We start from the raw sequence: 14,634 nt of genomic DNA, 5'->3' as shown, positions 1-14,634 counted from the left end.
TGCGAGGCTCTATTTGTTCGCGTACATCAGACAGAGCCTGTTTTTACTGTGTTTTACAGTAGACGAGCCAGTACAATACATTTTTGGATGACACTGTATTTATGATGCTAAGTTTGATATAAAACACATACCAGATAACTGCGTCCTCCTATTTCTGTGAAGCGGGAGCTTATTTCTGAGTTGGTTTGTTTTCCTACACAATTGGTTTCAAAGTCTGCCAAAAAAAACATCCTAAATAACAAAAGGAGCCAGCAATATTAGCTAGTTTTAGTCCTATTTTTAGATGCAACCACAGTCATAGAATTGTTTTGTATGGTTTTGGTATTGAGTGTTTTCCTTCCTATCCATCTACAGTACATGCACACATTGTCTTTTGTATGCCGCTGCTGTTTCTGTATCTGTAGCCAGCTGCCATCAGCACAGGACAAACGACACTGCTGAAACAAGGTAATATCAAGCTTTTATTGGATGATCGAATTGAATTCTTGGAAGCCTTAAAGTGCTCATGCAGGGGGGGTAAACTTTGGCTGTTGTGCTTTCACTAGCATTAACATTTTTGTGTTGTGCTTTACACAGGACTGTTGTCCTGTTTTCTGCTTCTTCTTTATTAGACTTTGACTTGATGAAATAATACTAGTACATGGGAGATGCCACATGTCCTGTATAGTTTGCAGTACATTGCTCAGACAATGGTGCAGCTCTCTGTCACCATATTAGTTTTGAGTGTGATCAGTGGCCTGGCCTAGAGCTCTCTCACTGGTCCCATGAACTACCCGGTCTAGTTGTTAACAAGGGCGTTATTTATGGCATTATTTCTGTGCTGAGACACCACCCGCCCTTTTTTTTTTTTTTTTTTTTTTTTTTTTGCTAAACACTGATGCAGCTTAAACACATCCCTCATCCAGCTTAGAGATATGGGAGAATACAGACTATTTTACAGCTTCAGCCCTTGTTTCCCACTACTTACAGTGTGATTGATGTGCTTAGACATGCTCTGTAGTACAGGCAGTGGGGTGAGTATGCTCGTTTCCTTGTGTCTTACTCCCTTATGATTCAGTTCACTGGGAAAGAGGCTACAGTGCCAGTTGCATTATTAAGATAATATTGCATTTCGTGGGAAGCTTAACATGACGTGTAACTGTTGTTTTTAGTCTTCCCCTTTATTTTATGCGAGTTGTGATTTGTTTGTAAGCAACAGCTTCATTTTCCAACAACTGAGTAATGTTCTGATTAGCATAAAGATTTCTAGATAAATTTTCTTCACTCTGTTGTTGAGAGCTGTCCTGTTTTAATGTGCTGGTTGCAACCGAGGGATACCAGGAATAACCCAACTGGGTTGCACTGACCTTTTGAAACTGGGCAGTTCTCCAGGTCTCAATTAAGTGATGCTCTGTCTTTCCAGAAAAGGCAAAAATATTTAAATGGGGTTCGCCAGAGTTATGGAGATTTTTTTAAATGCATTGTAATAGCATTGAATCAAAGAGCTTTGTGGAACTTTGTTTTTGTTTGTGGTTTTTCTTTTTTCTTTAAATGGTGCTCTGCTTGGTTCTTTTGGAGGAGTGTGATAACTCCCCTGTGTTTCTATTTCTGTGAAATAAGTTCATACGCCAGCAGAAGCATTTAGGTGCAAATTTGAGGAGTATCACTGCTGACAGTTTCCACACAACCTTTGTTGTTATTATCAGTATCAGTAAACATTAAAAAAAAACATCTCATAGCAAGAAATGACCTAATACATGTTTCACAGTATTACATTTCATGAAGATGCTGCTGATTATCTTGTTCACACTTCTTTCTACTTCCTGAATATGGGGTTAGTGGTACAGCAGCACAGCTGTACTATCAAGACTATTAAGATGATACTGCCTACAGCTTTTATCAGTTTATCAGTCTGAAAGAAAATAAACAGACAGTATTGCAAACTAGTACCTCAAGAGAACTTCAGTTAGACGCCGAATATAAGATAACAATCTGCACTTCCTGGAAAAAAACAGAAAAGAGTATGTGTTCAAGAAAGAATGTCAAAATAACCATTGGTATGATGACATTTGTCTCAGAAATGTACTTTATCGTAATTAAACACCACTGTTTAACACATTATTTTGTGAAACATTTTAGAAAGTAAAAAAAATGGGAACAGCTCGCAGCAAATTCATAAAATAGCAAATCTAAGGGATGCATTTGGTTAAACCTCTTTAGAAAGATATATCTTTGAAATAAATTTGAAGGTGTCAGTTGTGCATCTGATCAAAGAAAGGTAGTATTATGCTCTAGGAAGATCATGACACAAACATAGTAGGTGGAACCAATACGCGTAGAATTATACAGTTCTCAATACTCATTTTGATACCACAACAAAATTATTATTATCCCATGTGCTTAAAAATGTATTTATTTAAAGTGTTAACATTATACTTTGTTGACAGGGCACAGAATGAAATATTGGCCTACTAATGTTACTACAAGGTGTGATATTAGTTACATTGCATAAGGTTAAGCATTTTGCTTTTGCAAACATTTTAGCCTATGGGACATACTTCATTTCACGGTGGTAATGTCAAAGTAGGATAATACTTTAGTTGTTGTTACTGAAACTCATCCACCTTGAACTGTTCGAGCAGATCTGGGTCCTGGTGTTTTTGGTGCTTTGCTAAATTAGTAGTACTTTCTCTCTTGGTCTCAAAAGCTTGATAACATTGGTTACCTTCTGCAAGTCAGGCATCACCCCATGGCCATTTTCCTCAAGCACAAAGTACTTCAATACCTGACTGTGTCTTACTTTCAGTGAGTTGGGGTGGAGGTATTGGAACAGCTGCACTAGTTGCTATTTTCTACATGTAGTTTTGGTTGTGCCTTTTGAAGGTTTTTTTTTTTTCCTACTTTGTGGGCGTGCTTCTGGTTTTTCAGCATCTAAGCTTTTTGGCTAAAGGTGCTAAATGGCATCAAGAACATGCAGCCTGCTTTAACGCCTCTTAGAGAAGTCGAGAAGGAATATCATGTTGGATTTTTTCCAGGTCTCTCAAAGGGCCTGTGATTGATTGTTCGTCTTAGTAGTATTCAGTCTAGGTCGTTTTGTTGGACCAGGCATGTAGGCCGGCATTGCAGCAGCTCTCTCCTAAGTTTTACTTTTCAGCGGCAACCACCTTTTCATAAAACTAACAGGTCTAATCTCTTTATGGGTCCCTGTTGCTATCCATACATGTATTCTTTTTTTCTCTCTTTATTTCTCACATCACCAAAATGCTTAACTACTTCATTTCATTTGAGGCTTGTTTTCATGGGCAGGGTAAAGATATCAAAGCTATTTTATCCATTAATCTGACCTCTGCATCACAGAAGTAATGGTCTAACTAAATAAAACATTTAGCATACTTATTTTCCAAGGAGGTTAGGAATCTTTCTGAAAGGCACTAGAGACATCAGTACAATCCATTTTTCTGCCGTGTGTGTGTGTCTGTTTGGGGGGAGGTGTTAGCCTTGCAGCAGTGTCTGTGTTGATGGAGAGAGAGAGAGTGCTTGCAGAATCCTGTGTGTCAGCAGCCTGAACGTGAGACATTGCCTTGCAGAAGTGCAGTGCATCATGGCAAATGTCCAAAAGTCTCCCCCTACTCTCCCCAACCCTCCTTTACTCCTCCTTTGCCTTCCTGGTCTATCTTCCTCTTTTGTTTCTGAACATAGAGAACACAGAGTCCCTTTAGACAGCCACTGGAAAACTACATTCAACTGTTGTATTGAAAGCCATCGTTCTTCCTTTACTCGTTTCCATTTGATACATACAACAATGTTAATGGTGTGAAATGTGTGACATTGTAGTTCTCTTGTTATTATAGCTGTTTACATTATCAAATATGAACCTTTTGCTGCTTTTCGTGTGGTTACGATGCACAATGCTTATTTACTCTCAGACAAAAATTGACATGATGATTTGCAGATGTGGCATGATTTTGATTGGACCGAAGAAGTGTGAATTACCAGTTTTTAAGGTGGCAGGAGGCTGCAGTCTGAAGCTGTGTTAGAGGAGCGCTGCTAGTCTCAGCCTAAGGAGGGATATCGGCACAGGAAATACGTTGGGAGAGAGCAAACACCTGCTGCCCCCTCACCCCACAGTGTCTAACACACATACGCTTATGTGTGGTTTGTATGTGCAGAAATAGCTTTTGTCTTTTTGTGCAACGCTTACAGTCCAACTATATATTGTGTGTGTTTATATAAACATATATATATGTATATATGACAATGTATATATTTTTGTATATATGTCTGTATATATATATTTTTTTAAATAAAACTTTTGTATAATTTGGTATTTGTGTTTCGTTTTGCTTTGTTTTGTTCTGCATTCACGTTCTTACATTTTCAATCTCATTTCCAGGCATGGAAGAAACGCTGGTTTATACTTCGCAGTGGCCGCATGAGTGGTGACCCTGACGTTCTGGAGTACTACAAGAATGATCACTCTAAGAAGCCCATTCGGGTGATCGACCTGCAGTGCTGTGAGCAGGTCGATGCAGGCCTGACCTTTAAGAGGAAGGAGTTCCAGGACAGCTATGTATTTGACATCAAGACTGTAGACCGCACTTTCTATCTTGTAGCTGAGACTGAGGAAGAGATGAACAAGTGGGTCCGCTCCATCTGCCACCTGTGTGGTTTCAACCAGTCGGACGACAGCCACGGTAGGGAACAGAAACACAGTTGCTCATCTATCAGCCTCGGTTTCTGTTTGTCTTTCCTTCTATCCTCTTTTTTAAAATCTTTAATTCACTAAAATAAATCTCTGAGAATTTTACTTTGTATTGCCATGTATTATCTCTTGGGCTAGCCGAGACAATTAATTTGCTGTTGATCTGTGATTTAGTCTGCCTTGAATTCAAATTTTCAAAAAATCTTTTACAGACCAAAATAACCAAAAAACAACTCACTTAAGATGTTAAAGGGATGCATTGCTTCTTTTCTGCTTTTCAGGAAAGCTTAAAAACATCACCTAATGCTTTTAATAAATAAACACTCCAAAAATAATCATATAACAATGTATACAGTTTTATACAGTTTTATAAAGCAGAATATAGTCATCTGTCTTTTATGAATCCTCTGTTGTACTTTTGCATGTTATTTGAACTTTGAACAGAGATTTAACCACATAATGTCAATGGCAACATTTCTGTCAAATAAATAGACACATTGTCTGAGACTGATATAGATTTTTCCAATATTTTTTTTATTTTTAAAGAAATGGTCATCCCTCTACTTTTTTTATATCCAGAATGTTTTTTTTCTGGTTATGAGATATTTTAGAAGTTTGTTTTTGTTATAGATTTTGGTACCGCTTAAGTTACGATCCATTGTACATGTGAATGGATTGCTTTTATAGATGACAATCCATAGATCAAGATTTTTGGTGTGTGTAAAAATATCTCCATAGTTACAGTAAATATAAATATATATAGCTACAGTTACTATAGCTCATGATGCTCTGCATTTTTATTATTTTTATTCCAACTTATCCAGATTATATTCTTGCTGTTGTTTTCCCGCCATCTGGCAGCTGGTGGACGTTAGTCTTTGTGCACATGGTTGATCATGTGTAACATGCAATATGACCAGGTGTGGAATTAAAAACAACTAGGAAGAGTGTAATAATCCTCACATGATGAGGAGAGCTCTTTGGTTCACGTTCAATAATTATGAAAGTCCTGTGATGAATTTGAAATTGTATCAACTATGGCCAGCAGAGTAAGGCTAAGTGAGTGGGTTTGGAAAGTGTGTATGTCATGACAACTGCTGTAGTGAGTACAGCCTCTTTAGTGTGCGCACCACATCAGCCTTTTCACAGGGAAGTAACTATTTCGTTGTATTCACAGAACTATTTAGTCAGTGACAGTCAGGTTCTATTTTTATACTATTAGATGATAAATTGTAATTTAACATCCTTTTTTGTCTAAGTGAATTCTCTGAAAAGCCACTTGAAGGAATCTCGATTCCTGGTATTGTTTGTGCTTGAGGGTTTTCGTCTTCAGATAAACTCTGATTTTAATTAGCACGGCAAACTAGAACTAATAAGTACTTCAAGTGTTTTAATGCTGGAGATGGGCATGAAAATGTTTTTTCGGGGGATTTTATCCGATTCATCTTTCTTAAAAATTCTTGTGCTCCCATGGTTCCCCTTCATGACAGTACCGTTTGTCGGCTACTATTTTTAAGCTTTGCATTTGGCATTTCGGCCATTGCTGTCCTGGCGTTTGGTATTGTTTCTGAACTGAAAGTGACCATATTTGGTTTGGCTAGCTATGTGGAAGTCATGTTCAGTGTATGATTGGATGGGGTGATAATTGACAACAGCGAGCAAAATTTGATTACCATGAAAAAAATGGTCACGGGACTTAATACAGTCATGCTTCTGGCTTGTTTTCACAGCAGTACTGGTGGAGATGACAAAATTACTATAGGGGCCTAAAGTAGTGAAATAAAAGCTGCCCATTTACACTAATGTAAACCACTGAAGTGAAGATTTTATGACAACAAAAATAACCATTTACATGAGTTAAAGCTTAGCACAATACTTTATTTTTGCAATATTTAAATGCAAAATAACCACTCTAAATATTAGTAGCCACCTGTGGCTACAGGGTATTCTTAGCAGCTACACTGATGGCTCGCAGTCAACAGTACCTCAAAGAGTTACCGTGGTTACATAAATAACTGATATTGGCTAATTATCATGCGTGCTGATGTGCTGGGAGGGGCAAACAGGGGCTAAAATTGAGCATAACAATAGAATAGGTGTTGTAGCTATGTGTGATATAAAAGGAGTCTTTTTTTGAAGATTAAAATATTTTGTGTATCACTCCTCCCCCACCCAGACAAGCTAAAGCTATTGTTTTTTGTGTGTGTGTGCGTGTGTGTGTGTGTTTTTTTTTTTTTTTTTTTTTTTTTTAAATTAAAAAGCATTGCCTCTTCATCCTGGTCTCTTTCCCATCTGTTACTAGATGCAAATATTTATCACCAAACACATCTCAAGATCAGTCCACATTTAACTTCCTTGTAAAACTAGCTTTACACAAGAGTTTTGTGCACAGGTCAGAATTTTCCAGGGAGTAAGTTGTTGACTTTCATGCAGATCCATCCTTCCTTTCCTGGTAGTACCGCCTGCCTGGTGCCTTGTTTGCTATCAGCTTGTTCTCAGTGTCTCAGTGAAAATAAATGATCACATCTTCAACTGCATCTATCAACACTCGCCCACTGTGCAGTTAGCTAGTGTTGCACATTTTGCCTTTCAGTACTGCTGTCCTGTTGAAAAAGCAAGGGCATGTTGATACAATTAGTAAAGAATTCGGACTCAATGTGGAAAAAAAACTGTTACTCCAAGATCCAGTAATGTACCCTGTAAAGTCCTTCATTTATACAGAGCAAAATCTAAAGTTTACCTTAAAGGGCTTTAAAAGCTCTACAAACCCTATATCCAGAGTTTTTATTTGTTTAAAGATTACGTTTGAATTTTTTGTGTGCATTACAAAACAGTATTGCATTATTGACATCACATTATAGTAATGTGCTTTTTTTAATTACTATTTTATTACTATTTGTAAAGTCAGTAATCATGTGGGTTTTTTTAATGCAAAAATCATCAAATGTGCTGACTCATAAATCCTTGAACAATTGCCTGACTTCAGGTCGCGTAGTAGATGAAGAGTCAAGAATAGTAGTATGGCCTAGTGCTTTAGAAGAGTTCAGATAGGCACATTATTTTGAATTTTTTGCTCTGATAAAAATTTAACAGCAAAGTACAAACTGCACCCAGTCCAGAATATCAGAAAAACTCACCAGTGCTGTCACCACATTGTGTCTCGTAGCATCTGAAGAGGAAATGGCTTGTATTTCAACAGCATAACCACCGTCACCACAACATTTTTTGTGAAATTCTCTTTAAGTGGGGAAAATATGAACCTTTTTCTAAAACAGTTGCAAACCTTAATTCAAGTTAATAATACATGAAACTGAACATTTTTGCTTTAATACAAAAGTAATGTAGTAAGTAGTGTAAAGCAGAATATTTTTTTATATAATACCTCTTAAAAACTTTAGGAGCTTGGCCCTATGGCTTCTTTATGTGAATAAAGGAGCAGCCGGAAGTATCTTTGCCATTAGTGACCCCAGCTGGGCTTTTGTCAACCACAGATAATTGACTGCCAACAGAAGTGCCAGTAATTATGGTCAAAAAAGGATGTAAGTACTCTGGATTATATTTTAGCTAATAACCAAAACTGCTGTTGAAATCTTTCAGTACCGTTCTGACAACACGTTCCTGCCTTGTGGTAGATCTTTTATTATTTTTTTTATCACATTCCAGCTGGAAGAAACTGCCTTGAGGTCACTGAGCAAATGTTTGTTAGTAAGAGAAGTGGAGGGGACGAGGAGGCGTGCAGTAACGATGCAACCTTGTGACCTTGTGCCTGCATCAGTATTCTTCCTCCAACCTCTCTGATCTCAATCGTGCCATGAACACATAGCACTCGTGGGGGGTGAGCCATTTAACCATGCAACAAATCAACTGTTGTTAATTGCTGAAATCTGATCGGTTGCTCAATCTTTCATTTCTGTGTTTTGTGATTATATTTTCATGAAGGTGCTAGCATATGTGGATGCTCACTGAAGCTAATAGAAAATCAAATATGATAAACATCCTTTACCTGTAAAGATATTTTATGGGTTCTTCTCTTAGCAGGCAGCTGCAGCAATGACGTGAGTGTGTCATCTAACAGACTGGGAATTCCCTCTTTGAAAGAAAACAAGCTAGGCTGGAAAACAAATAAGAAGTTGCTTCCTCTTATGGAAATTGCATAATGTGACAGAGACATACAAACACAAATACTAAATTATGCAGATATCGTGTTTCGTGTCATACAGAGACTTGATTAAATCAGCTTCCATATTTTAGTTTTTCAACAACTGTTGCAGTCCAGTAACAGCAAGAACTCAATATTACAGATTGTGCAAAGTGTCACACTTCTTGTTCTTGCTACACTGTCAGTGTGAATTTTTGGCAGGATCTCTTATATCAGCACCTTGATCTGAAGTTACCTTTTGTCAGTCAAAGTTGGCTTTATCAACTTAGAAGTAAGAGGTAAGCTGCAGCTCAAGTCAAAACTATTAGGAAGGATGGCCAATTGTAGCACTTAACAGTTCATTGTTACACAACCCTCTTGTTGTCTCGCTATCTTGTAATGTGACTCATTGCTTTTCTGTTTCCCTTTTCATATGCACACTTTCTCACACTTGCATTCATACATTTTCCAGTCAGTTCCAGTATGGCATTTGGCACATTACTTGTGCTAATACTCTTAGTATTGTTCTTCTTTAGAGGACCTAGTGTGCAAATATATTTGTCAGTTATGTAATATCCTTAAAGTTTTGTTACTCTAAGAGCAGACTGCTCTACTGCTCTCGCTGTTGCTCTGTAAATCTCTCTCTCTCTCTCTCTCTCTCTCTCTCTCTCTCTCTCTCTCTCTCTCTCTCTCTCTCTCTCTCTCTATATATATATATATATATATATATATATATATATATATATATATATATATATATATATATATATATATATATATATATATATATATATATATATATATATATATATATAAAAACACCCAGCACGCCCCTGCGGGCGGTTTATCCTTCAAGCTCGGGTCCTCTACCAGAGGCCTGGGAGCTTGAGGGTCCTGCGCAGTATCTTAGCTGTTCCCAGGACTGCGCTCTTCTGGACAGAGATCTCCGATGTTGTTCCCGGGATCTGCTGGAGCCACTCGCCTAGCTTGGGAGTCACCGCACCTAGTGCTCCGATTACCACGGGGACCACCGTTACCTTCACCCTCCACATCCTCTCGAGCTCTTCTCTGAGCCCTTGGTATTTCTCCAGCTTCTCGTGTTCCTTCTTCCTGATATTGCTGTCATTGGGAACCGCTACATCGATCACTACGGCCGTCTTCTTCTGTTTGTCTACCACCACTATGTCCGGTTGGTTACCCACCACCATTTTGTCCGTCTGTATCTGGAAGTCCCACAGGATCTTAGCTCGGTCATTCTCCACCACCCTTGGGGCATCTCCCATTTTGACCTCGGGACTTCCAGGTTATACTCGGCACAGATGTTCCTGTACACTATGCCGGCCACTTGGTTATGGCGTTCCATGTATGCCTTGCCTGCTAGCATCTTGCACCCTGCTGTTATGTGCTGGATAGTCTCTGGGGCATCTTTACACAGCCTGCACCTGGGGTCTTGCCTGGTGTGATAGACCCCAGCCTCTATGGATCTTGTGCTCAGAGCTTGTTCTTGTGCTGCCATGATTAGTGCCTCTGTGCTGTCTTTCAGTCCAGCTTTGTCCAGCCACTGGTAGGATTTCTGGATATCAGCCACCTCCTCTATCTGCCGGTGGTACATACCGTGCAGGGGCCTGTCCTTCCATGATGGTTCCTCGTCTCCCTCCTCATTCTTGGGTTTCTGCTGCCTGAGGTATCATATATATATATATATATATATATATATATATATATATATATATATATATATATATATATATATATATATATATATATATGTATATGTATATGTGTATGCTTAAATACTATGCAAACCATATTTCACAGTCCCTGTTTCATGTCTTACAATCTCTAAATGCATTTCTGCCTTCTCCCCTCCCAAAGTGCCCTTCATCTGCATTGATTTTTGTTGAAACAATGAGACTCCATGGCTCTGGAAGGTCAGGTTTCTGCTGCCAAAGAGCAGTCTGAGGACAGGTTTCTGTTGCTGCCAATGCCATGCAAACCACAATATCAGTGGCAGCATTTCTGAAAACCAGAGACTTGAGAATGTATTGTACACACTCGTCATCAAAATTGTTATAGAAGAGGGGTTGACTTTTCTGTTTGTAAAATAAAGAATTTCAGCAGCTTTAGGATGTTCAAAGATGCATAAAGAAAGAATCATGTTCACTTTTAGTGGTTGTTTTCATTTGCAAGCATGTTACAGTTAATATTTTCATTTTGAACAAGTATTGATGTCCAACACCAATTTGTTGTTAACTAGACAAAAGTGAGGATTACTAAAAAGTAATTTTGAAACCGATTTCCTTACATAGACACATCCCAAATTGTATGTTTTTCTTGTTCTTAGAATCTGTTGATGAGTGTTGTTGTTATCAGATGCTGATGGCTGGGTGTGTGGCGTGTGCCTGCACCCGGGGAGACCCACCCCCGAGCACAATCTAATGAATGGAACATCGTCTCGTCAATCATGGGCTTTGTTCTGCTCTGGGCTGGCTGTTTGAACTCAGAGACAAGGATAATCTCCAGTTAGGGGTGATTTTTTTTTTTTTCTTTTTCTTTCTTTGGTCCATCTTTTACATGATAGGACCCATTGTTTTGTTTTTTGATGGATCATGTTAGCAGCCATGAAATGAAAAAAATCTATTTATAACTGTAAATGCAGCAGCCTGAATTGTAGAGGCATTAAAATGGATGAATGGAGGGATGTGGCCAGTTTTGAAAAAAATCATGGAACTGTTACTGTCGAGGGAATATTGTGATCTACTCGAAACTTCCCCATTTGATCATTCATAAATAAAGGAACAGATTTTGTACTAGGAACCTGCTTAAAGATATAAAGATTTAAAAAAAAAAATTGGTCATTGTTTTTTTTTTTTTTCTTGCACATTGACCGTGCAAGAAAAAAAAAAACGTGAAAAGTCAGTTATGCTGTGGGAGGAAATGGCAAGACGTCAAGCTCCCTTTCAAGACAGGAATTTAACTTATTGCAGCAAACTGAAAGCCGTAGTGAAAGTTATGAAACCAAGATAATCTTTGCATTTTCTTGTCCTTATAAAATCAAAATACGTTCAAATAAAACAGAAGGGATGATGTGCGCGTTTATAGAAACAGTGGCGGCAAGCTACTACTAAAGGAGTATCATTTTACAAATGAATTCAAATGCATAGATGAATCAGAGTAATCACATGAGCCACAGTGCAATCTTTGCTGCACTGATATTCTGCTCAAACCTTGCTTAGAAGCTGCATAACTCTCATGCCTACACTTTTTCTAAACAGCAATTAGGAAAAAGTGACACACGCATTTATTAGGTATATGTTTTTTTTAAGCAGAAAATCAGAACAAGTTATGTTCATCCTGTATTAGTGTCTGACCATTTCCTTTTGCCCCTTCTACCTTGCAATTCTTCATTAGCACCATGTGACTGTTGATTTACAAGTTTAATTTTAGAGAAACTTGTGGACAGTACAAATGGAGACCTCATGGAAAAAATGATATTTCCAAGTGTATCCATTTTCTATGCTGTAAAGCAAGAATTATTAGATCTAACAGTACATGTTACATCCATTTTTAACAAGTATATATGTACTAAGTTTTTAAGATGACTAGGGACAGGGGTAATGTACGCACTCTTTATAAGTTGGACCCCTAAATGTGCATTTATGTTAAAAGCTTTGGGGCGACTCCTTACTTATGGTTGTAAAAAGAAATTCAGTTCCATAGAAGTCTATGAAAAAGTAACCCGCCTGCTCATCTCAGTTTGCCTGTCTTATGTCTTAATTGATGCGGCATGATGTTAATATTTTATATTTTTAAGGTAAAATTGAATATGGTAGGATATAAATTAGAGCTTTGCTACCTTGTGATTTATAAGATACTGCTGTATGCAGTGCCCTCCATGGCTCACCTAGATCCATAGCCCTCCTTTGGTGTTTGGTTTAAAAAGAAATGTTAACAATTAAAATGCCAAACTCAAGGTTTTGAAAGAGGAATCCAAAATCCCAGTGGTCATGTCTATCTTTTATTTACAGTCTATTTATATCTATTTATTTCTTTTTATATCAATCCATCACCTTATAGAAGTGGATCATGAAATTTAAAATTATTTTAAGTTTTATAATTTAGCCAGACGCTATGATACAGAGGCCCAGAATAGCACAAGCCATTTAATTGATTGATGAGTGCAGTGTTTTGAGGGGAAACTGATGTTACTGTGGGGTCAGATGGTGACGCTCACATGGTATTGAGTGGGCACGGGGGGTAACGTGATCAGCTCCTGCGTGTTTAGTCTGCATAATACTCTTGTGAACTCTTTTCAAGGGAAACCTTGCTCTAGCAGAGTAAGAATGCCATGCAAACATCTCTCTTCACTGCTGATGTTACCCATGTCAGCAGCAGCCTAGTTTCTTCTTCATCCATTTATATCACTGTCATGGAAACGTCCCATACCCTCAGCAACCACACATCCAAATGGACCCAGTATGTAGCCCACTGGGACACAGTGCTTTTTTTATAGACTGCCAAGCAGATTTGGACAACAAATAATGTAGCTATGTTCAGCACTGTAGAAACAGTTTAGTGCTCATGTAATGAATATATTTTCAGATGAACGTCCAAAAGTAGTGGTCTCCTTTTCAAGGGCACGCAGACGTCAGACATATTGTGTCACCTTATTGTGTCTCGCACTCAGACACACACAACAACCCCCAAAATCATCAGCACCACCACCAAAACCAAGACCACTGCCAGGCCTTTGTGTACACTCTTGATGTATCTGAGGTTAATGTGCAGTACTTACTGCAGCTGTTTGAGCCACAAGATAGTATTGTTAAGTGCAATCTCTGACAAAAACCATTAAGGAAATAATGGTTTTGAAGTACTTACATTCAAGGCATGTGTTTAGAGTGTACCTTAAATCATTATCTTTTATGCAGTATTTAAGGGTTTCACTTGCAATGCTGATGAAAAATTCAGCTGCTTCCTGTATATTTCAATTCAATAGGTCAGTGGTACTTTCTATTTTTATTTCTAATTTCATATTAAATTATCATATGTCTATGTCTTATTCTGGTTGGACTGGGAGGAAATGAGCACTCTACAAAGACCTTCTTGTCATGAGTGATCCAGCATGGTTCTAATTTTGGCCCTCTGAGCAGCAGCCAGCTTATATTAGATTATGGCCACAGACTCAATGAGACAGTAGGTGATGTATTATAGAACATAATTGGAAAATTGCTCATGAACTTAGGAGCTCTTTGACCCAGCAAAGCAATGTGTCATTCACCGACCAAAAGGGTCCTTCAATGCATTGCTGTTGATGGTCTGATATTTGTTTCAAGCATGGAAAGAACTCTTTGTCTTTTTAAACTGCCTTTGATGTTGGTGCTTCAGTTTGAATTTAGTGAAAAGAAACCGTTTTGGGTAATGAAATCAGCCTCAAAACTAAAAACCGAAGAAAAAAAGAAACAAAAATCACTACTAACCTCTTATTTTATTTGACTCCTTCCTCTTAGTTTTATTGGCTTACTTTTTAAGCTGTGGTATTGTTATTTATACGATAATAACGGTAAATAATAAGCATTTTTCCACCTTACTTTGAGCGTCCCAGTACATTAACTAGTGTAGCGAAAATTTGTAGCATCTGTGGGGACATATGAGTGTTTTTATTTTCTGCTCTTCTCTCTGTTTCTGTTTTGCGGCTTTGTTCTGTGTTGCTGGAATTGCTTTCCAGTGGCAACATACATCATTAGGTCCATTAGTGTCAGTGATGAGCCATATAGGCTGTTCCATCAGCACACTGAAGCAGTCATCCTTCATG

General features: G+C 38.1%; 1 protein-coding gene across 3 annotated transcripts in view; it reads left to right on the top strand.

Moving 5' to 3' along the window:
- gab2 (GRB2-associated binding protein 2) overlaps nt 1-14,634 on the top strand; it is a 35,711-nt gene that overhangs the window by 10,167 nt on the left and 10,910 nt on the right. For all 3 annotated transcript variants that reach the window (XM_082503543.1, XM_082503542.1, XM_082503541.1), the window contains exon 2: nt 4,373-4,673. In XM_082503543.1, the coding sequence (XP_082359669.1) occupies nt 4,373-4,673 (301 nt within the window). The remainder of the gene's footprint in view (nt 1-4,372; nt 4,674-14,634) is intronic.

This window comes from Aulonocara stuartgranti (assembly GCF_965226115.1).
Source record: "Aulonocara stuartgranti genome assembly, chromosome: 14".
Lineage (NCBI taxonomy): Eukaryota > Metazoa > Chordata > Actinopteri > Cichliformes > Cichlidae > Aulonocara > Aulonocara stuartgranti.
Note: the sequence above shows the minus strand (reverse complement) of the source record. Positions and strands in the feature narration are given on the sequence as shown.